The sequence below is a fragment of the Dysidea avara genome, chromosome 1, assembly GCF_963678975.1.
Source record: "Dysidea avara chromosome 1, odDysAvar1.4, whole genome shotgun sequence".
Lineage (NCBI taxonomy): Eukaryota > Metazoa > Porifera > Demospongiae > Dictyoceratida > Dysideidae > Dysidea > Dysidea avara.
This window is the reverse complement of record NC_089272.1, coordinates 53,969,646-53,994,631: the sequence shown is the minus strand read 5'-3', so window position 1 is coordinate 53,994,631 and position 24,986 is coordinate 53,969,646. Positions and strand designations below refer to the sequence as shown.

At 39.1% G+C, this 24,986-nt stretch overlaps 3 protein-coding genes and 1 non-coding gene across 4 annotated transcripts in view; 2 read left to right on the top strand and 2 right to left on the bottom strand.

Annotated features, from left to right (window-relative positions):
• The window catches only part of LOC136269368 (cuticlin-6-like), an 85,352-nt gene that overhangs the window by 53,065 nt on the left and 7,301 nt on the right, over positions 1-24,986 (bottom strand). The window lies entirely within an intron of this gene.
• Positions 131-23,979, bottom strand: LOC136269360 (uncharacterized). Its single transcript, XM_066064910.1, has 12 exons — positions 23,775-23,979; positions 15,522-15,592; positions 14,966-15,030; positions 12,926-13,044; positions 11,761-11,870; positions 11,174-11,344; positions 10,185-10,228; positions 9,661-9,730; positions 8,372-8,464; positions 7,806-7,995; positions 7,246-7,389; positions 131-303 (listed from the first exon to the last, which is right to left on the bottom strand). The coding sequence occupies exons 6-12, from the start codon at positions 11,327-11,329 to the stop codon at positions 242-244; spliced, it is 759 nt and encodes a 252-aa protein (XP_065920982.1). The 5' UTR covers positions 11,330-11,344; positions 11,761-11,870; positions 12,926-13,044; positions 14,966-15,030; positions 15,522-15,592; positions 23,775-23,979; the 3' UTR covers positions 131-241.
• On the top strand, positions 11,220-11,291 carry Trnah-gug (transfer RNA histidin (anticodon GUG)). Its single transcript has one exon. It is a non-coding gene; the product is annotated as a tRNA-His (tRNA).
• Positions 21,022-21,990, top strand: LOC136247547 (ATP-dependent DNA helicase PIF1-like). Its single transcript, XM_066039306.1, has one exon. It carries the CDS (start codon positions 21,022-21,024, stop codon positions 21,988-21,990), a length of 969 nt encoding a protein of 322 aa, XP_065895378.1.

Here is a 24,986-nt window from a genome sequence, read left to right as displayed (position 1 = left end):
TAGCTGTGTCACATGTTTAATAGCTGTGTACTAGCACCTGTAAAGGTCCAAGAAGGAATGCAAATTGAATCCACGAGTTTAAAAAAAACAACTGTAGCTACTGTATATGGTTGCATGTACTGGAGCAAAACAAATGCAATAATTCTTTTTGATAAAATTGTACAATAATATGACTTCATAATTCTTCAATTAGTCTGGCAGTATGTTGTGGCGGAGTATTCTGAGATGGTTCGCTGGTTATCTACTTCTCCTGAATCTTTAACTCCATGTCTCTGTGTTCCTTCAGTTCCTTCACAAGTCCCTCTGTCAATAAACAACTTGATGATGAAGTAAAAGTTTCTAAACTTTTTAAATAACACACATATGGGTTCTGTTCTCATTAACAGTCAGCTAAAATTATATTTAAAAGTATTCATGGTATACATACGTGAAGTTTAAGACTCTGTCATGTTCGTCACATAGACATATGCATACACTGTACGTATACTGTATACATGTCCAGAAACTAGAAAGTCAAGCCACAATGCCACTCATTGCAGCATAATCTTTATCCAGGACAGACAGTACAACCACTGCTTTATACTATACATACAAAATATATGAGGTGTTAGTTACTGGACTAGATTGCTTTGGTTATAGTAGTGAAATCCTTAGGAGATAGTTAAGTTTCCGTTACTTGTATTCGGAATTTATTTCGTTGTCACTTCCAGTCCAATAATGCAGTCCAGTGAATAGTAATACCCACATACGCATCGTTATTACATCATTAAAATGTTCTAGAAATGTTCAGTGTGTAAACAGTGGAATGGACTACTGGAATGGTGGAATGAAATTTTTAATGTTCAATATCATTTTTAAACTAGGCATGTGCATTCAGCCGGCTGTGGGCACACACACCTGGTGTACTGAAATTGTTTTCATAAAAGTTGTGTGCGTGTGCATGTGTGTGTGTGTGTGTGTGTGTGTGTACGTACATATCTATGTTTGTCCATACGCATCCACATGAGCAAAATCATTAAATGGTAACAAGCAGCTAGGATGTATGAATTGAAAGCTAAACGGTTTGTACTAAAACTTCCACACACATAAACTTTGCTCTGCGGTAGTTTCTTCTTGGAGGTCTGAAGTACAGGTATGGTGACTCTTCATATACTTTGTGAACGGTCTTCCCTTTTGGTTTTATAGACGACTTTAACGCAATGTTAAGGCCTCTTAGGCTACCAGAGATAGTATATCCTTCAAGTCGTTACCTGTACTTATGCAAACGAAAATGAAGGGCAGCCTCAAGGCCTTCTCTACACAAATCATGTGAGAAAACATGATAGACACACTATAAAGCAGTTGAGAAGATAATTATGTGGTTTGTTATAGTTAGCAGCACATAGCAACGTAATTACAGAATTACAAAATAATTCATGAATTATGAAATATGCTAAATTACATTATTTACAAATCTATCTAGATGATTTAATAGCATGAATCTATATGAAAAGCTGCCTGCCCAACTGACTGTACGTCATGCCGCTTACTCACCAAACTCAGTGTGAATCGACACAATCAATGCTAATAATCAAACACTCATCATCCAGCTACTTTAAGATTATTATTACCAGTTCACGCATGCTTCCGTTCATTCTCTACAGTGCGTAGAAGATCAAGGTGTAGAGAAAATTTGAGCAACATTCCTTTGTAAACTACAGTACAAACTGTTCAAGTCTGACTAGCGTATAGGAGGTGGTGGGTTCGAATCCGTGTGTTGGCAATTCTTTTGTTCTAAACATGTGCACACCTTTTTAAAACTCAACTTTTAGATTCTAGTATCTTGCATGGGGCATGCAAAGCATGTATCGACGCAGGATTTTAGCAAAATTAAATGCCCATCACCTGGCAACTCAAGCGTTGTAGCAAATCAATAAATCAATATGTACTTTTGTTTGTTCTTTATAGGGGGATGAAGGCACTGGTGTAGAGAAGGATCACTGAAAAGTTGAGTTACATTCCTGTCAAAAACCACAGACAAAACAGTGGTGATTTGTGCACCTCCTTTAACCCCAAGTGGTTACAGTAGGACCTCCATTATCCGAACACCTGTGTTCCAGCTGAACCACAAAAAGTGTTCAGATAAGTGAATTTGTTTGGATAAATGAAGCCCATTGATTTATATACAGAGCTCTGTTGAACTACTCTAATAGAACATACACCCGTTGACAAAATACTCTATAGAACAGTCACCGCTACTGTTTGGATAATCAAAGGCTCGGATAATCGAAGTTCGGATAATTGAGGTCCTACTGTATAATCAACCTGGGTTCAATGCCAGCCTAGGTCACAGCTTGTTTTTCACTTTTGGGACCTTTTTGATGCAGTTCTATCTGTTCCAAGCAAGTCTTCATCCACCAACTCAGTTTTTTAGCCCCGGCACATAAATTGGCAGCACTGGCAAGTCATCCCTAGTATCCCTGGTAGCACTTACCAGTGGTTCTCAGTACCTTTATTTGTACTGTTAAACATTAATAATAACTACCTTACATCATAGGGACTGTTATACTGAGCACTTTTGCGGTAGCCTGCACAGCAGGCAAATTGCCAACATATTTGTCAATACATCTGTGTGTTGGTCCAGTGTGTTGGTCCAGTGTGTTGTATTATAGTAAGTAAAAGCTTCTTTCACACTTTACAGAATATCTACATCTAAATAATCTTTGTTTTAAACACATAGGTGTGCACTGACATGCAAAACCGTATGATTATTCAAATTTACCTCACTGCTGCTGTAGTAAATAACATGACTGGACAGGTACCGCTGTGCATCTGAAAATGATATTGCTGGAGACGTGCAGACACTGTAGTTTACACTGAGGAACTGTGTGTGACCTGACACAACTGTTTCCCTAATTTTAAAACTGGGTTTTTGTACGGCAAGAAATTGTACTGACTTTAAATTATGCACAAGTTAATTTCTCTTTATTGATAGTAAGGTAAACGCAACTGTACCATGTGTACTGTATATATAATTGTTGACTCACTGAGTAATTGAACTACATTCCTGTCAGAACCACAAACAAACAACTTTAGTGATTTTCACCATCAATTTCAGCAATGAAACCTTAAACTTTTTTAAAAAGTGACATCACCATGCACACTACACAGTTACATGATGTTTAATGCTTGGTTCCTGTTCCCAGAATTAACATGTTTAATGATGAGATGGTCCTGCACTTAGGGCAGGTACCAATGCTAGTACAATATACATGGACGATTAATTGCATACCGTATAGCTGGTTTTTGTCGCGAGCTTGAAATGCTGCAAGTAAAAAAAATATGTCACACATTTTTGCAAACATGCTGTTGTCGCACAAATAAAACCTCGCAGCTATTTATTATCCTTTTAGATGCTCACCATTAGAGACATACGATGAGGACATTGAGAAACTAGTTGGAAATTGAACTTGGTGTCCTGCAATAGCTCTTGCATTCGTGGATACCATGACATATATCATGGACTGCAGCTTTGAGAAACTGTTAGGGAATTTCACAATGTTGTAGATTGATATGCCGTAGACATTTATGCGGTGGTAGTTACGAAGGATTCAGACGAAACTGTGGCATACCTGCCAGAAAAATTTCAAGATTAGGTGGTATGTTTTATAGAGCAAGGTGGTGATATAGCTTGTGTGGTAATGGGTAAACAGTGGTGACATTTTAATAGTGGTGATTTTTTTTATTGTAGTGGATTAATTTTTTGCGAATTCGTACCTGACGCGAAAAAAATCCCTCGCAACAAAAACCAGCTATATGGTATTTAGTTACAATGGCATAGTATTAATTGCATGGGCGCCTGTATTTTAGAAGTAGCATAGCAATGATAGCATCAACTTGTTTACATCCAAATTAGTACAACTCCTCCCCCTTATGCAAAGGACTCCCTAAAGTCAGCTCTTTTAGCATACTTCACCTCACCATTAGACAAACTGTATAGTTTACCAAATTGAATGTAATGTACAATATTAAAGACAGAACTTACACTAGCTATATATAGCAGTTTATTTTTACTTTGAAGACTCCTGACTTAAACCCTGTTCCCATTTCCCAGATGATAACAAATTAGCTAGCTAGATGATTACATGTATGCATTGTAAAAGTACGTGCACTGAATAATGAAGTATCTCGTAAGCATTTACAACAAGCCTTATCTACATTAACAATAATGTCAGAAAATAAAATTTAAGCTAAACTTTGTTGTAGTGGTGCCACATTGCACACAGAACTAAACACAGTAAAATTTAAGTTTTCAGACAAGTGATAAAGTAATATCATATTGAGTCATAGGTCATACAAGTGTTACAGTGAGGTGAAGTATGCTAAAAGAGCTGACTTCAAGGGGAATCCTATTTATTTGCTTACGTAAGGGGGAGGAGTTGTACTTACTGTATTTGGATGCAAAAAAAATTTATTCCACCATTCCATTAGTCCATTCCACTGTTTACACACTCCCCCATTTGTATGGTTAAAGAAACCCTTCAAATGTTAGGCCACACACTCTAGCATGACCCAGCACATAAAGGTGGTAATAAGGTATATACCCTAATAAGGTGTATACCCTCTGCTGCTATAAAAAAATGCTGACAGAACTTCAACAGCTGTTATACAAATATAGAAAAATGAGTTAGCAAAGTGGTTCACTGCATACTCAATGATGAATCCTGGATACTAAGTGCCTCTAAAAGTAATTACTGTGTTGCTGTTTTAAAAAGTCATTCATAGCCATTTAAGACTTCACAACCATCTGCAAAGGCAAAATAGCAAAAATCAACAGTGAGAACTAGTACTAAGAGGTAATTATTTAATGATTCAAAAATGTAGCAACTAACAAGAGAATCTGGCTCTCCCCAACCACCTACAACTTAGCATGTTTGTGTCCCTTGCCAGCTCCTTGATAAGTACTTTTGTGTACTACTGAAATCTGTTGGTGACTTTTGTGGCATACACTATATATACAAGGGAACGGTTCACTGAAAAATCTATGTACGTAACAGGAAATGATGCTTAACATGATCAAAACTATGCAGTTTAACATGATATAGATGGTACTGTATGTTAATATACATGTTAGAATACCGTATAGGGGGGAGTTTCAATGAGAGAAACTTTTGCAGATTCACAATTTTGTCAAAAACCGCCTCACAAATGCACGTAGAAAGTCCTTCAGTAGCCCAACTTCTTTCATAAGCCATACACACTTTTGGGATTGTTCATCACTGTCTGTAGAAGTCTGGCAGCGCCCACCCCTTTGCATAAGGTAAGGGTCTGGTGAAATACAGATACTAAATCATTTCTACTGCCCAGAATCGGCGGTAGCCAATTAAGGCATGACAATAACATTCACACAGAAATTGCCTTGGCAACGCAATGCTTTTGTTCGAATTGAAAGTCAATCACCTGACATAACAAGCAGTTACAGGCACTTGCACTGCCAACTGAATTCCGTTTGAAATGATTTGGTATTTGTATTTCACTAGACCCTTACTTTTTGCGAAGGGGTGGGTGGTATCAGACTATCTCCATAGCTAGTTATACATGGAGCCACATACATTTAGTAAGGTTTGTTGCTGCAATCTGAAGGCATGCACGAAGTCATTTGCATTGCTATGTGTATGCCCAATGTAGAGCACGTGCAAGGCTAAGTACTTTAAGCAGGTATCGCCACACTTTCGTCCACCGCGAAAGTTTAACCCCGAATAACTTTGTTTGCCCTCTACCGTGAAACTTTCACCCATTGAAACTTCTCCCTATACGGTATGATGTATACAAAGCAACAGCCTGAATGCTGACACACAAATATCAGGTACCATCTTTATAAGAAACAAACAAGTGCTACACAATCAAAAGCTTTACTGTGAGACTAGTACGTACACACATTGTAGGATAGAAATTCCTATAAACTGTATCATTACAGAAAATGAAGTAAACATTCCCCATTCACTTCCCCAATATTTTTGTACTGGCTAGTAGTGATCAAATTGACGGGTAGGTATAAACAGTGGACCTGGGACCAGGGGACCCACAAGGATCCATCTTTCTTTGGAATTTTATACACTTGACAATATTTTATACTTGTACTAGGTACCTGTGCAAGTAGCATGGCCAATCCACTTTTCCTCATCATGGTGTCTCACACAAGGTTTATACCAATTAGAAATTAATTAGCTATAGGTGCCTCTGAGAAAGTGTCTAAAGCCGACAGCATCTATTGGCCACTCGCCTACTGCACAATGAGCATACTAGTCTATTATGTCACCCAGCTACTAAAGTTTAGAAACATTGTGCTAACAATTATTCCAGGGAAATAGCAATTACTAGCTAAGCCTCATAGCAGGCAAGTTTCAGCTCAGGAACTCCACAACCAGACCTCATGGTGCATTTCACAATGTTTCTAAACTTTAGTAGCTAGGCAACATAATAGACTAGTATGCTCATCGTGCAGCACTCAAGTGGCCTATAAGGGGGCATCTCCAAACTGATTTTAGTACACTTAACATCATAATGACGTTAAGGGGGGAGGGGGGTTCAGCCCATGACATTATTAATTTTTGTTAAAGCAGTTATAGTGTAAACAGCTAGGAACAGAGAAAGTGACATGATTAAGCACCAATACTGTTTGTAGGCTATGTTTTCAGGTAAAGAATATAACTTTTTGTGCTTCTATTGCCAATGCATTGTTTTCATAGCGTGACTTTAAGGAGGGGGGTTCTGAAATTAGCGTTATTATGATGTTAAGCGTACCAAAATCAGTTGGAGATGTCCCCTAAATGCAGTCACCTTCGGACACTTTTTCAGAGGCGTTTATATTTTCTAATTGGTATAAACATCATGAGCGACACTGTGATGGGGAGAAAAGTGGATTGGCCATGCAAGACTACTTGCAGAGGTACCTAGTACAAGTATAGAATATTGTGAAGTGTATAAAATTCAAAAAAAAAAGCTGGACTCTAGTGGGTCCCCTGGTCCACTGTTTACACCTACCCCAAATTGACTACCGATACTTGACCACCTGTAGTTACAAGTCTCTTCTAGGCTGCCACCCAGCCATATATCCCTTTGCAAAATGCTACCTAGATGCAAGCAGTAACGATAAAAACTGATGAGGTAGCCCTTGATACTAGGCAAAGCTATGGATTATACCAGTGTACCACATACTGTACCCACAGACATACAGACTTGTGGTCATGTGCAATACATACATACCATGTTCTATTTCAATGACCTTCTGTAGTGGTAGTAGGTCACTATAGTGTTCCTTACTCCATACTAACATGAAAAACACTTTCCTCTCTACCTCACATAACATCTTTGCGGAGGTGACTCCTTTGGTACCACTCTTCTTTGAACCTGTAAATGTGTGAATGCTCAGTACTACAACAATTATAACCACGAAATGCTACACAGAAGCTTAAAATGTTGCATTTTTACATATACAGGGGTATGTCACTTTACCATCTATATAAATCTTGAATTATACTCCATGGCACATATTGATACATGTATGCCTAGATACCAACAAACTATTAACATAACAATTATACTATTATTGGTACGCATACTACTGTATGTACAGACAAATTAAGGACACAATAGAAAAGAACTTTATAACATGTAAGGACGAAGATTTTGGTCCCAAAGATGGCTCCACACAGTTACAGTCCTGAAAGAGATATGTAAATTCAAGCCAAAGTCCCAAAGTGTCTCTTGTAAAGATGTCCCACTGTTCAACACAATGGTACACACAGCCCATTGTGAGTATTCACTTTTGTCCTTTGTGCAGCTACTCTGGATCATGTGATGCAGGTCCGATAGAACATGTGATACAAGACATTGTGATCCACCGATAAGATAATGTGATCCACCGATAAGATAATGTGATCCATTAGTGATGATGCATGACACATCCAACATCACAGCATAAGCAAATTCTAGTGAAGTAGCAGTGTCTTTGTGCTATAATATAATGAAAGGACAATACCACACAACACGTACAATACATACGTAACTAAATAACAGATTTAACATGTCAAAATTAATACATAACTACAGTACCGCTCAAATGTCGTCTCGCCAGTATGCAATCAATTTTAAAAAACTTGCTAATTAAATGGCATGGCACCTGTTTTGCTCACGAGTATTTATCTCAAACAAAACAGGATGAATACTCGTGAGAGAAATAGGTGCCACACTCTTTAATTAGCAAGTTGTTTAATTGCTTGCACTCATGTGAGATGACGCTGCATTTGAGCAGTACCACATAGTCTTGATAAACTGCATACAAATACCAGGATCACGATATTTTAGTACTGTACAGTAATATGTTGCTCACTTGTTGACAGTTAGTGATGGCATCCTTGATGGCTGAATTACAATCATGGAATACTGCATTGTGGGATAATACACTAGACAAGTTTAATAGTCCCTATAACAAGGAGAACATGAGATGTCCATACCATATGATAACACTAGGGATGAACAAATACTCCGAAAGAATACACACATGATACAAGCAATAGTTGTATCATGTACCCAAGTGATTTGCCTGAAATGTACGCCCAAGTTCGAGGGCCGTCAGGCCCGAGAGCGTGGGTGTACATATTAAGCAAATCACGAGGGCACGTGATACAACTGACATGTACCATGCCAATGTAGGCTAAGAGCCTGCGGGCGATTAATCATCCAAACCAACATGAGGCCGACCACCGAATTCATTATATAGACCAACTTGTGAAATTCGATTATGGGACAGCAGCGACTAATGTTGTGTTAACATGAACGGGCAAGTCCTAAGGGTATCACAGAAAAGTTCAATTTAGTGATTTTACAAGTATTTTAAAGCCGCTGCATCGTTTTACAGACTGTTTACAACATTTACTAAACATCTATAGAGGTAAGCTTCGCTGTAGAGTGTTTATCTCGTGTTACTTAAAGAGTGGACGTGTCCATATTTGAAAACGCGGCGAACCACTTATGAATATGCTATAGCAGTAGTTCTCACATTAAACCAACATTTCTCAACTCATAGGATGGCAAGGGTGACAAATCGCTTCCATCTGAACACTGTAGGATGCAAAATCAAAAGCATGGTTTTCATCACGTGACCAATAACAAATTCCCACAATTGATTTCGGCTTGAAGAATTTGGTGGTACTGCTCCCACATCAAGGCCATGGTACATGTAAAATGTACCATAGCCAGCCATGGTTTAACTTAAATGTACCATGGCCAGCCAGGGTTTATAAGATGTGTACCCTGAAATTTGCTTTTGAAGTTAGGTGGCTCCATGGTACATACACACATATATATATGCTAGAAAGCAAAGTTTATTTTATTTATTAAAGTTTTACAGCACAAGTGCTGAAGGTCTGTAGGACACCTGGTCCTACAGTCTGTTTAAAGTTGTTCCATAAAGTTTGAAAAGGTGGAGAAAGGAGAAAAAAATCCATGACTGGACCTGTGCAGCCCGAACCTGCAGCTATCTGATTAACGCTTGAATGCTAACAGGAGTTAGCCAGGCGGTCAAGATATTTTCTCCTTGTCAATTTCATAAATATTAGCCGACTTGTCACCACACACGTACAGAAAGTATTACATTCTAGTGAAAACATTGTGACTCACCTTAACTGCTTGTTGGATTTGTTCTGTGTGAGATCCATTAAATAGCCGTATTATGTATGCGTAAGAATATCTGTACATCTGATGGTCAAGGATAACCACTAAACACTAATACTTTAGAAATGAACTTTTGAGCTCATACAACAGTCTTACACTGTATGAATACCACAGTTCACCATGCAGGACTTCTACTACTGCAACATTGTGACAGTGAACTGAAGCAATAAGGTCTAAATGATATTTATGCAAATGTGTTTCTCTTCATTTCCAAGTAGGTGTATGTTTAAAGTACGTATATATGAACATGTTTGGGCAAACTGACATGACCACCATACTGGGATGTTCTTATTGAATAGGTGGTAACTAATTTAAATTCAACATGAGTAGTAAACTACATTATCCCCACACCCTGGTTTATAATCAAGAGTGGCCTTTATTTGAATTTTTATACAAGGAAATACGGTACATAAAAACACATATTGTACCATTGTGCGATATTCCATTAAACTTGTTGCCACAAAGGATACAAAACATTTACAACATTGTACTTCAGGAGGGGAGATGGTTGAACCTGTGTATGTAAGTAAACAATAAAAACATTACAGAATAAGCAACTTTTAGAAATAAATGTAATAAACAGAATTAAATCCCAGTGCGTGGTAGTGTCAAAGCGCTGCGCTGGGTTATCAGCTAGACAGAGCAGCATTGCTGCTGTACAATATATTAATTATCACCCAGTGATAACTATCACCCAAGCCACTCAGTCTTGTTCGTGACATCATAATGATCGCAAATGGTATTGTTTACCAATGGAACAAAGAGCCAAATAAGGAAATATTGATACAAAACACACCAATGCAACACTTAAACCAGCAAAATCCTACAAGAAAACTGTTAATTCTTTACACAGTAACACTACAAGTTACCAATACGATAGTTCAACAAATGTCAAGAACAGTCTGTGACGATTTTCGCTCCAGCAATCACGGTTACAAGGGTGAAGAGCTAACTTCTTTCGATAACCTCTATCAGCTTCATAATACCAGCTTCACCATTCCATCTCAAACTACAGTAGCCACTTGTTCGTCTTTTTTTCCTCTTGCGTGCCATGCGACACCACCATACCAACCTCTGACGAAGGAAAATTGTACCTGGAACCGCTGCTTCGCAACACCACAGTTTATAGGAAGTATGCAGGGTCTCTCTTGTAGCTACTAAGTAGAATCTCTACACAATTCGGACGAAATCTTGACAGGAACTTAACCGGAACTAAATTTACTATCTGTAAACTTCTGCACACTCCCACACACTGGGATATAAAATAGTTATATCCCGTATCCTCGGATGATATTATTGTTATTACACTCGTCCTCAGCTCCGCCTTGGACTCGTGTAATAACAATGATACCAACCTCATAACGGGATATACTATAACATAAAATACATATAGCCACACATCTGATGTTTACACTATTCACTCAAAAGAATTACAATTGAAGGTAATTCATCTTCTTACTGTTTCAAATGATTTTATGTCTATGTTTGGTGCTTCTCTCACGTGAGCTGTGATAGTATAGTGGTAAGTACTTTGCGTTGTGGCCGCAAAAACCCAGGTTCGAATCCTGGTCACAGCACATTTTCTCGTTTTCATTTCTTTTTTTCTCCCCAACATCCAAAATACAGTGTACTTGAATGCAAGACAAAAGATAACAAAGGGTTTTCATTACACACACACAACAAAAATACGCAAGTGAAGTGATATGTTAAAGTGAAGTGATATCTTAAAGTGAAGTAATATAAGTGATATTTCAAAGTGAAGTAATATTTTAAAGTGAAGTGATATTTTAAATGTACATACGTACCTACTGTACATATATACATGACACCAAATTGTACAGTATGTGAGTATACACAGCTTAACACAACACGGTGAGACCTCTTTAGCCATTCTGATAGCTTTACAGAAAAAAAATACCATTTACATGCAGGATGGACAACTCTAGTACATCTAAATGAGAACAACCTGTATTGCAGCAAAAAAATTTTTTTTTCATCCATATGCAAAGAATCTGTTGTACATACACGCACACTATCAACACACACCTTTAGTAAAGTGTTTAGAGGTGGTAGGTTGGCAGGTATTGCTGGGTAAGGGTTGATGGGGCTGAAGGATCGTCAGAAAATGATATTTCTACAACACGACTGTGTTGATGCTGTAAGACAAGATACATACTGACACAAACCATACACTCTACAATATACTGCATACAGTACATGACACAGTATATAGACTCTTTTCGGGTGAGCTGCTGCCATAGCAACACCCACCATCTTGGAGTACAACCCGTTTTGCAACCCTGGTAGCGTTGCTTTCTATAAGAGTAAAACAATACCCAGGAAGTAGAGCTTCTTCTTCTGCATTCCACAGCTAAGGTTGACCAGGTTAAATGTACGCTTTCCCTCACACTATCGGGATTTAAAAACGGATTGTACTCCAAAATGGCGGATGTTGCTAAGGCAGCAGCTTACCTGCAAAGGGTCTATACATATTAAGCAATTAGTCTGTAGTGCCGGTGTAAATATTTGCATTATGCAATTGACTATTGGGAGCATGGACTCATCATCAGCTGGTATTCAATACACATTAATACAGTGAACCCTCAGTTATCCAAACCACTTTGTTCTCAGGCAGTGATAAAAGTGTTCAAATAAGTGAATTGTTCATATAACTGAAGCCCATACAATTCTATACAGGGCTCTTTTGAAATACTCTCATAGAACACACACTCGTACTCAAAATACTCTAATAGAACAGTCATTTATAATTTTGGATAAACAAGGGTACGGATAACCGAGGGTCTACTGTTCTACTAATACTACTACACACATAAAGGCAAACACCATGTACTTGATGCACTCAGAAACACCAGAATAATAAGGTACTAGAAGTCAGTATCTGCAGGAAGGGGCAGAGCAAGTACTTGCAGGGGGTTTCACAAGTGAGGACATTAACATCGAAAATCCTACCTGAACTTTACCTACTGTATCATGCAAGAAATGGATAGTTTTCATTTGCTTTCTTAGTTACCCATTTAAGAGAGCACTGAAGCTGTAATTACCAGGCTGGGGTTCTAATACGCATACACACAAGCATGCACATGTGCACCACACGTATGCACACACAGAAATGTCACAAATACGCTACTGCACATTCATATGTACAGCACATCAAGTATGTACATGTACACACAGATAAAGATGACCTCACCTTCCACCATAGAGTGAAAGTGTCTAGTAGATGACCAATCCTTCCATCACCTAACATCTTATGAAACTCTTCCTTCTCAGTATCAGTTAACTGTTGCCATACCAACTCACTGTCTACATCTTGTATATGTAATGTAAACACAAAAATTGATATGAATTATGAACAGTGTAAATAACATAATTATGTACGTAAATAAAAGAGAAACATACAATGATTTTTCATGCTATACACAAACATAATACACTCTACAGTACACGTATATACTGCAGTTGGATGTGGCAACAGCGGCATGTGCATGTAAATTATTAGTGAAGTGATTATCATGTGTATATGGAATATATGTGACCCACTGAGCAAAAAACGGCCATTTTAGCAGAATTCTATTTTGCCATAAAATACACTGGGTAAAAATACACGTGCTACATGAAAATTTTATGCAAGCTTTAATCGCATTCGTACACACTAGAATTAAGCTCAAATCAATAAAACCTATATACCAATGGATTCGCCTGTTCACGGAGAGCAAGAAAATCTTTATTTCGTGTTTGCTAGAGCTCGGCGGTATTGAAATTTGAATACACGGTATTAGTAACAGGAAAATATCACGGTATATCGGTATATAGTTAGCTTGTTATTGTAACTATTGCATCATTTCTTGGGCCTAGTATGAAGCAGTATGCATCCCAAAAACCTAAACATATATAGTTCAGTACAAGTAAGCATGTGTTGTAATGTGACAACCCCACGTTTTTGTTCAGGGTGTGTCTGCTAAACCATCAACAAATTGGATAATTAAACACCAAAGGCTGGGTTTAAAGCAATCCTATACCGGCATTCATTGATATACCGGTATTTCGATATATCGGTTATCAAACGCTGTCACGGTATGATAATCGGTTATGATATTTTATCACGATAAACGGTATTACCGATATATCGCAGAGCACTAGTGTTCGCACATGGTATAGAAACATTGTTGGTTCATTCTAACTACCGCATTGCCTCGCCAGCCTTGAATAACGGCCTGGGTAAAAAGTTGCCACACATTTGTTTCACTGAAGTAGCTTAGGTCTTGGTCGAAAGAAATAAATGCCCAGGCCACTATTCAAGACAATACAGTAATACATAATGTACTAGCCAAGCACATCTAACACTAGAAAACAGATAAATTTTGCACTTTCATAGCTGACAAGCGCTAGTGTACAATGAGGTATAGCTTGTGGTCACCACAAACCATCAATAAATTTGTTGCACTATTGACCTGGTTGTCGAACGTTATTTGAACACTTTTGCACTAGAAAACACACACACATTTTTTTAAAATATAAAAAATTGGACGTTGAGATTCACCCTTCAAGTCTATTGTGTCAGCACCACACCATGATACATTGGTGTATCAATACCCTATAGACAATCATCACTACTGAACCTGTCTTGTCCAGAAAGCAAGCTGACAATAAAGGCATTTGGTTCACGACTATTGTTTGATGAATGTAGCAAACAACTATGGGCTAGATCACAGGTTACTAACTACAGTGTATATATAGTAGTAAGGTTAATTTCTATTGAAGGATTTAGTAACCTCAGACATCAAAAGAAATACCTGTATAACTATTGCATAAAAATTAAGTCGTGACATTGTCACACTACCTTTGGCACTTGCTCAATGTATTACCATGGTGTGTGGATCAAACTTGAAATTTGTGGTGGAGGACAACTTATACGGCAGGTCATATAGCCAGACATTATGACAGGTCATTTTAAACACACTGTTTGAGCATCGTAAAAGGACTCTAATCAATTAACTACGTACTTTCAAGAAATCTAGAGAAAGATTGGTTGAAAGCTACAAAGACAACAATTCAAAATGGAAGTTTGATGACAATAACAACTTGACTACAAGCTATATACGTAAATTTGGATTGGTCAATGCATTTAATTGAAAACTTCAACCAACTAACAATGATCTACAGCAATACAAGTTGCTCTTATGACCTGAGCCCTTGAATGGTGCACACAATATACATTATAAGGACTAACCAACACTTTGTTCTTCTTCCTGCATCCTCCTTAATATTTCTATCATTTTCTCCTTGTCCTCCTTACTACACAGAAATACACACACCTAATACATACAGTAATTTTGGGTAACAACGTGAGAGGGGAGGTACTAGAGTTGCAACAATACAGTGTGTAGATGTATTGATATATTGTCTCTTGCGTATCACGATACAGTGATATATTGCGTGATACAAAGTGGAGTCTAAGCAATGGTCTATGTTGTTTTAATCTTACTTTTTTGTTGTTTTTTTAAAGAGAAATAAGTGAGCTATTTTTCTTTGAGGTACATAAGGAAACAAGGAACAGAATAAACAATCCTGTACACTCTCATGTCATACCTACACACAGAACATCATGAAAAATAAAATTACAACATCAAAAGAGGGTATTTTATTGTTGCTAGCTAGACTGCTGTGTAAAGAAGAGTTTCCAGTTAAAAGGGGAGATCAAGATGAAATTAAAGGAAGCTACGGGACTTCAGCCAACAAATTTAAGGTGGATACATACATCATCGACTATAACTTAACATCTTCACCTCCCCTTCTGCTGTTTCATTTGATCAATACAACAGTCTTTGTAAAACTTCTCTGAACATTGTAGATGTTTCTGAAAGCAAAACAAGCAGTGAGTAGTATAATGAAACATTACTAACCATTTGCAAGTAAATTATTATGATATAGTTTGATGCACAACAACACACACAAACAAACACGCACCCACGCAAACAAACACACACAAACACGCACCCACGCACACTATACACACATTATACACACACAAATTATACGTACATACACTACACTACACTACACTACACACACACACACACACGCACACACACACACACACTGCACTCAATTATACTCTGCACTCAATTATACTCATCACAAATCAACTTGTGTCAATATTCTAACAGGTGACCAATCTCTATTTCCATAGTGCAGCCCTGCACACATGCAGTACAGCATTTAGAGACACTTACATATCAAAGGCTTGTGTACTTGTACATAACATCAAGCCACAAGTGCATAAAATAGGAAAATTACGTAGTTTAAGAGATAGTGCAGATACATATATAATATGACCAAGAGTTATTATTATTAACTCTAGATATGACTCATTGGATTAAGTCCACATGATACAAGTTTCAGCATTTTAAAGACTCTCTCCATTCACTTGGGCAATATCCACATCTTGCATCCTCACATGATTAGGAATCCATTGATTCTAAGTATTGCGAACTCAACCATTAAAAACAGTTTGGTAACACAAGACTACCCCAGCCAATGGTTATAAATAACCTCATGTGAGGTGTCCCATTTGTACAATTTTACACGTACATCCAATCAAGGAGAGTCACTTTTTTTAAAAATCTAACAGAAATTTATAAGTTATTATTTACTACATACAGTGCTTCACTAACTCCAGGGAAATATCACTGGCAGCATGTTGTGGTCTACCACTACCACATGAAGATCTTGTCCCTTGTAAACACATGACCACTGATCACAACAGGAAGTTGTAATGAAGCCAATAATGAATTGTCTGGTTGTAGGGTAAGTTAAATGAAATTCATCACATAAAAAGAGATATCACTCTACTAGACATTCAGCTCCATATGATCTGTGACTACGGTCAAGATTGATGTTTGAATCTGATGGTTTACTTCTGTTGAAAATTTGTCTTACTTTATCCATTCGATTTATTTTCTCTATATTTTTGTGCACTACTGACTCACGCAGCTTTGGAAAACAACATGAATGTTGTCCTTTGGAAACCCCAATTAAATTCTGTTTTCCACATCTGTTTACTTTCAGCACTAAAATGTTTCATTACTCTGCAGTATTCTTCTGCTATTTTGTCGACGATATTCTTGCGTACTGTACAGGCTTTGGTAAAAACAATCTTTGAAAGGATAATGTGCTACCAAGTCAGTACAAATTCACCTCTGTATTTTTCCTACAACTTAAAGATAATGCTTTAAACAATTTACTATGGTTTTCCCCAGACAAATAATGGATTGAAAGCTGCTAATAGAATAATGAAAATGGACTTCCTGCCCACATGTAAATATACCCAAGTGGAGGATAGGAAACAGAGGAAATGGAAACATTATCTTTATGGGAGCTTCTGCCACTCATCTACTTACAGTGTAAATTAGACTCGATTCAGAAGATGGCTGAGAGGTTGAGTGGTACCACCTTTACGTCACTGGCCTCTCATTGTAATGCCAGCTCTAATGGCCTGTTGTTGGATTCTTGATGTCAGGAACCTCTTCAGAATTTTTGTCCTGTCCTTGCTCTGTTACTCACGCTTATTCCTTCCGCCATGGCACAGACGACAGTTTGTCATTGCAGCGGCCAATTAACAAAATATTCACTGGACTTATTTATAGGTAATACTATGTTTAGTATGATGTAATGTTGTGCTTTAATTAGAGTAATAATGTGTGATTGATAGTGTTGCATGTCACGGTGTATCCCTCCTTTCCTGTGTAATCTGCCACGATAAGGAACCTGTTCTTCCTCCAAACGTCTCTCAACGACAGTATATGCGTGCTTGACACCATAAAAAAGTTGCCTATATAAAATCAGCCTTATGCTTTGACCACGGATGCAGATCATAGTACAGTACTAGTCCAGTCTAGTGGCAATTGGAGTGACACCCCCCTTCAACACACAACCAAAATTATTTAGCCCAGTCTGCTCACGAGTAGTCTTGCGTGGCCAGACTGCTTTTGCAACTCCAATAGCTGTTTATTTCTGAGCTGTCCTCATGCACAGACACTGGGGAGGCTAATTGAATAACATCGGCTGCAAAGGAGACGCTGATGAAGTCAGTAGGTAAAGTCGAGAAGGTTTCAATCTGTTTATCCTTTTAAATGAATCTTTGATTTTTCTCTTTGAAAGCTCATCCTCATCATGTAACAAGACTCACAACTGGATTAGGAGCAGTGTTTATTGTAGGATTTCTCCTTTGGGGGGAAAAGGAATTTGGGGGGTGACCAGGTGAAAGTCTGTTATATAGTTGTCCAAGTTCACAACTACATAGCTATATAAAACAGTTGAGAAATAATTGCCAAACATGGCTGTGTCATGAGTGTTGATTTTTGTGATTGGGTGAAGCCAGATCCTATGGTTGGTAAAGCTTGATGCATGAGTGCAGTACTGACCACATAATGCTAGGACAACCATGTGCTCCTCATGTATACTGTACATAATTATTCTATTAATAATGCACTGTATATCAAGTGTTGAATCTTTACAATTTGTGTGAGATCATGATCAGTATTGATCATTGTACGTATGATACACAAAGCACTAGCAAATTACAAGATCTGCGTGGGTGGATGTCTTCCAAGAAATAATCCAAAACTTGAAATTAAATATTAGGGCATTTTCATGGTTATAGCAAAACAAGAAAGTTTTTAAAATCAGGCTTTCTGAGATAAAATGTGGGGGTATTTGTGCTAGCTGTGCATGCATGCCATTTTGAAAGTAGAATTTTTTACAAATTACACTTTCTGAGATTGAATTTAGAACAATTTTGAGAGTTGAACATGCTATTTTTCTATATAATTATACTGGGTAAACTTGGGCTCTAAGATATTGAATAGTCATCACTAATCTATATTATAAGAGTGAAAAGCCGTCTGTCTGTCTGCATTCCATTTGATGTCACGCATTGTACTCTCGAACCGCTGCGCGTTTGGAAGCGTCTTTGGCGTCACGGAAGCGCTGATTATTGAGCTCAACAATGGCGCTTTCGAAAAGTTCGTGCGAGCTATCGTTAGTCGTCTACGGGCCGTTGAAGGCAGGTGTGTAGACTAAAATTCGCTTGAATTCTTTCTATAAACCGCATGCAAACCGCAAGTAAACACTTATCTCAGTCCATTTGTACAAGTCTTTATAAGACAAAAATATTGCTGTGACAATGTGGTGAAGTAGATAGGTTAATGGTTTAGGTGCCTGTCTTACGTGCGCGAGGTTGTGGGTTCGAGTCCAGCTGGTGTTAACTTTTTTTTTTCGTTTTGGGCACCTTTTCAGTACACCTTTTTTCGCACTGTACTGCATGTGTTTTTGCCAACTGTACACACGTGATATTTCTAATTCAAATTCATTTGATGTGCTGTGTAAGCATGCCCGAGCATGCCGCCTAAGCGAAAACGATCGTCTACTTTTTGTGCGTTTCAAGCAAAGAGACGCAAGCAGAACCAAAGATTGGATCCAGAGAAGAGACGGGAAGAAGCAGAACGACAAATACTGCGCCGCCAGGAGGCTTCAACTGGAGCTACCACCTCATCCAGTGCTAGGTGTGAACTCGACTCACAACAGAGACGACGACAACGTGACGCAGAAGCCCATCGTGTGGCCCGCCAGGACGAAGAAAGAAGATCACAGGAACGGATCCACGATGCAGCTGCCCGTCGACTTGCGCGTGCGGACCGGGCCACCAGAGAAGAAGAACAGCAGCGTGATACAGCTGCCCGTCGACTTGCGCGTGTGGACAGGGCCACCAGAGAAGAAGAACAGCAGCGTGAAACAGCTGCCCGTCGACTTGCGCGTGAAGACCCGGTAACAAGGAGGGAGGAGCAACAACAAGATACAGCTTCCCATCAACAAGCTCGAGCTGATCCACTCTACAGAGCTCTGGAGCAGCAGGCTAACACAGCAACAGGTACGTGCAAGCACACACCCAAGCTTTAGGGGGCTTAACTATCAGCCACACAACTTCTTCAACACTACAGATGTAGGCACACTTAGTGTAGAATGCACACACTGCGGCGCATTAAAATTTCCCCAGGAGACCGAATCCCTTTGTTGCTTGAAGGGTAATGTCCAGTTAGAGGCATTTCCACAGCCCCAGTCATTCTTGAGACACCTGTATGAAGGTACAAACACAGCAGGTAAACATTTTCTAGCTAGCATACGTAAGTATAATAGTGCATTTCAAATGACAAGCTTTGGCTGTAACGAGATAACTATGGCTGGCTTCAATCCTTCTTTTAGAGTACAGGGTCAAGTCTATCATCGTATAGGTAGTTTAGTTCCATCAACAGGTGAGTCTCCTAAATTTTCCCAAATTTATTTTATCGACAACCAGCAAACTGAAGTAGCTACAAGATGTGGGATAGTTGATGGGTTAAGGCTTGACATAGTTAGGGGTATTACTGAGCTTTTGCATGACGATAATCACTATGTTCAACTTATTAAGGTAGCTAAAGAAATATTTGAGCAGCATGATGAGCCAGCAAATATTAGGGTAGTGATTAATGAGAACAAACGGCCTGTAGGAGAGCATGCTAGGAGGTACAATAGCCCGATGTGTGACGAGGTAGGAGTGCTAATGCCTAATGATAATGTAAATAATAGGGACATAGTTTTGCACTATAGGGATGGGTCTTTGCAGCGCATTTCTGAACTTCATAGGGGGTATGATCCTTTACAGTATCCTTTACTCTTTTCTTATGGCACCGATGGATGGCACATCAACCTGAAATTGGCTAATGGTAGGAAATTGACAGCCATGGTGTATTACCACTACCACATCATGGTCAGGCAGCAAGTGCCTGTATTGCTTAAGGCTAAAAGGCTTTTCCAGCAATTCCTGGTTGACGCCTACTGTAAGATTGAAACTGAGCGCTTACAGTTTCTCAGGCGTGAGCAAAAGGCACTACGTGCTGATTGCTACCAGGATTTGCGGGATGCAATGGTAGATGGGGATGGTGACCCCAGGAATGTTGGTCGTAGGGTGATCCTACCGTCGTCATTTACTGGTGGACCACGCTACATGCATGAGCGTCAGCAGGATGCAATGACCTACGTTAGGTAGTATGGCCACCCCGACCTCTTTATCACCATGACCACCAATCCTAATTGGCCAGAGATTAGGAACAATCTACTACCAGGTCAAGAGCCTCTGGACCGTCCTGACTTAGTGGCCCGTGTGTTTAGGCTTAAGGTGAAGAAATTGTTAGAGACGCTCACAAAGGAGATGATTTTTGGGAAACCACGGGCTTGGCTCTACTCAACAGAATGGCAAAAGGGAATGATAATCCAATGGGAGGCAAGTGCATGCTACTGTGTGGTGACTTCAGGCAGATTCTACCTGTCATTCAAGGTGGCACTAGAGGTAACATTGTTGATGCTTGCCTCAAGCGATCTCATCTGTGGGACAGTGTGGTGGTTAAACAACTACACACTAATATGAGAGTGCACCTGTGTGGGGATGTGGCAGCTGGACAATTCGCTGAAGAACTATTGGCCATTGGAGATGGGAAGTTTCCTATTGACACTCTACCTGATGTTGTCCAGCTACCTGACACCATGGGAACCTTTGTGGATAGCAAGGAGGAACTGGTTTCCAGGGTGTATCCAGATTTGCTCTCTAACTTTAGGGACTTGGCTTGGCTTTCTGAATGCTGCATTCTTGCTCCTCTTAACAAGACCACTCATTCCATCAACATGACTCTGGTGGAGCAGTTACCTGGTGACTGTTGTGAGTACAGGTCCTTGGACACCATACCTGATGAATCTCAGGCTGTTCACTTTCCAACAGAATTCTTGAACTCTTTAGAGGTATCTGGACTACCTCAGCATCTTCTCTTACTTAAAGTAGGCGCTCCTATTATTATTCTACGCTCTCTAGATCCTCCAAGGGTTACTAATGGCACTAGGTGTGTAGTTACTAAACTGTCGGCTAACACAGTAAAGGCCAAGATTTCTCATGGTAGATATGCAGGACACGATATTATAATACCACGCATTCCTCTCATTCCGAGTAACTCGGTTTTGCCTTTTGAATTTAGATGGCTTCAATTTCCAATTGCACTTTGCTTTGCCATGACCATTAACAAAAGCCAGGGCCAAACTTTTAAGGGTGTAGGATTAGATTTGATGGACGAAAGTTTCACACACGGCATGCTTTATGTGGCACTATCTAGGGTAGGTTCAGCAGATAGATTGACACTTTTAGTTAGAGGGATTGCAAAACACGTAATGTAGTCTATAGTGAGGTTTTTAGATAGGCAAACACATGCACTTTAGTTAGGTTTGTCTGCTGCTACTGCTGCTTTGTGATATTGTGGATCAGCACCTGTGGATGGTGGTAAGGAAGGTATTATGGTAAAAAAATGTATCAGATGGTTGCTTTGTATATTTATGTATGTGTGAAACTATTTATCTTTTCTATTCTTTTGTCTTTATGCATATCCTGGATGGTTTGCTCGGAGGAGGGATGACTGCAGCTACACAGTGAAATGACACGGTCCCGTGGCAGACTGTTCTTCACAACGTGGGGCACGTTGTGAAAATGGGAGCTATTTATAGACTTTGCAGCAATGATTTGAACTCTTTCTACACATGCATACAAAGCAGAGTGGAGCATTTTTCGGTTTTTCCTGTGCAGAAAAAACAAAAGAAAAGGCTGGCAGGTTTTTTCCATGAGCTGTCTTGGGCTGGATGACTAAAAAATTTTTGTTTTCATTTATTATTATTTCTTGCTAGCCCCCACTCTGTGCCCATGCTGTTATATTTTGTCATAACAGAATCGTTGTAGTGCAGATTACAGTAATTCATGGTATGTTTGGTTGATGGTAGAATTTGAGCAACTTAAGTCACAAAATATTCCAATAAGAGTGCACTTCTCCACAATTATTGCATTCATGCAATCCTTACACCACATTGTTTCCTTAGTCTTTTGTAAAGTATCTATAATAGTATATTACCAACTGTAATTTCATTTAATTTCCATGTCATTGTACATACTGCCCTGCACGATAGGGCAGGTACTACAGCTAGTACTATATATGCATGAATTTTTGTTAGCTGTATGCTAGGAGGATTTTAAAAATTAATTGGTCTGACACTGAATCTGAGGACTTCAAGGTTGCATTCACAATTTTAACCTGGGAAAATTTTACGTATTAACTATGCTGAGATTGAATCTGAGAACATTTTTAAAAAGTTTTGTGTGTCATTTTAAAGCCAGCTTAACCTAAGTATAGTGTAGTAGTTACTCACAATTTTAGGGGGTGAGTCTGAGATTTTAGGGGGGAAAGTTCCCCCCCTAATAGCCCTAGAATAAACACTGATAGTCGTACACTCCTGGTCAGTGTTATGCACTTGTCAACTTCATGCCCCACCACCCACCCCCGGGAGGGTGGGGGAATACAGGGGATTTGACAAATCGCGGTGTCAAATTCCCCACTACTGGGGCAAAATCGGCTGTCAAATCCCCACTATGTCCCCACCCCCATAGTAGGGGATTTGACAACACCTCAAGGATGACTAAGCGCATATTTCATGCATGCGACTAGTAATAAGCCTGCCCTGTAGCTAGTAAAATTAGCTATAGCAAATGCGATTTTATTGTTTAGAAATACAACTACCGAAAATCGGTCAGTGAATTGTACAACTGTCAATTGCCCCAGGGGTGGGGACAAGAAGCAATGTCAAATCCCCACCTGGGGGTGTGGGGACGCCCCGGGGGTGGGGCATGAAATTGACACGTGCATTTATTTAAAATAAAATAAATAAATAACACTGACCAGGAGTGCACGAATATTTCATTGTTTTATTGACGTCATGGCACCTCCTTTGCGGCCAGACTCGGCTCAGAAGTAAACAGCTATTGGAGTTGCACCAGACCCTTTTATCCCCACCAAATCCACGGAAAAAAGCGGTCTGGCCACGCGAGACTACCTCACGAGATACATCAAGGCAAAGGGTAGACCACGCACCAGTATGATTCTATTATAAACTCCTTGTATAAGTACATTCATGCTCACCTGGTCACGGTAGCAAGGCAAATAACAGTAGCGAAGGTTACACTTGGGACAAGTGTATTTTGCGACCGTCTTGAAACATCTACAGCAGATGTATAGGAGAATATCAAACAGCTACACTTATGGTAAGATTTCACATATTTATTTCATCGCTATCGGGTTGATCTGGGTGAAGTTCCGTCACGATTCGTCAATATCAGATACGCGCCTTAGAAATCAATTACATTAATTTTTTTATTTTTACAAATATGTTAATGACATGAGATAAAACAGTACATAATAAACAAAAACAAATTATCTTAAATATGGGCCTCAGCAACCTGCACAGCAATGGGACAGCGCAAACTGGACCTGGCACCGCGAATGCACATAATTGCAGACCTCAACAAAGAGAAGCTCAATTTACATCTCAGCCATCCCATCACTATTCCATAGGAAAGACTGTGCTTTGCACTCAAAAGGTTGGCCAATCTCTTATAAAACTGAGCAGCAGCATCACCCATTCCACCAGTAGTAGTAAAAATTAAGGGAGTAAATGAGGCATTCTCTACTTCATGAACCCGTTGTTGGTATTCACGTCTCTTTTCCTTGTCGACGCATGACGTCGGTATACAGAGTGTAGGGGTTGATTTGAGGATGCACTAGGGTTTAAAATTCTGACATCAAAGTATGACCTCTCAAATCGTCCTCCCCAAAAACCATTAGCTGCAATGTCAAGCCTTGCGTTATGGCTATTAGACGCTACAGAGTCTAGCTACGCAAACTGTGAATAAGTACACAGTTTGCCATGGCATAGATAATAAATACCTTATTATCTATGGCCATGGTACTGCATGGAGGTGTCTAACAATTATATCGTGTGTTACTCTGAAGACCTCTTTCTAAATTGTAAGCGTCTGAAACATCATTTTAGGCGCTGGCGTTATGATCGACTGTGACTTGTTTCTAGTAAGTTAGTTTCGGAAATGGATGAATAACAAAAGTTGCCCCTAGCGACCTGAATTTTACAATATTTATAGTAACATCTCCAGGATATCGCATAACATTTTAAAGTTTGCTGTTTTCCATACATTGTCCCAGTGTCTCTGAGAAGGGGTAACAGTTGCCCCTTCTAGATCTGGGCAATCACATAAATAATGTGTGGGAAAACAATTAATGCCATTTCTCAATTTAACATTATTTGTAGGTGTGAATCTCACAATTAGTGTAACCTCT

Excerpts from the sequence above, each read along its gene's own strand:
- LOC136269360 (XM_066064910.1), bottom strand. The coding sequence starts at position 11,329 with ATGTTGGGGAGAAAAAAAGAAATGAAAACGAGAAAATGTGCTGTGACC. Across the intron at positions 10,229-11,173 it reads ACATAAAATCATTTGAAACA|GTTCAACCATCTCCCCTCCT; the intron begins GTAAGAAGATGA and ends TTACATACACAG. Across the intron at positions 7,390-7,805 it reads TAGCTGCACAAAGGACAAAA|GTTCAAAGAAGAGTGGTACC; the intron begins GTGAATACTCAC and ends ACACATTTACAG.
- LOC136247547 (XM_066039306.1), top strand. The coding sequence starts at position 21,022 with ATGGCAAAAGGGAATGATAATCCAATGGGAGGCAAGTGCATGCTACTG.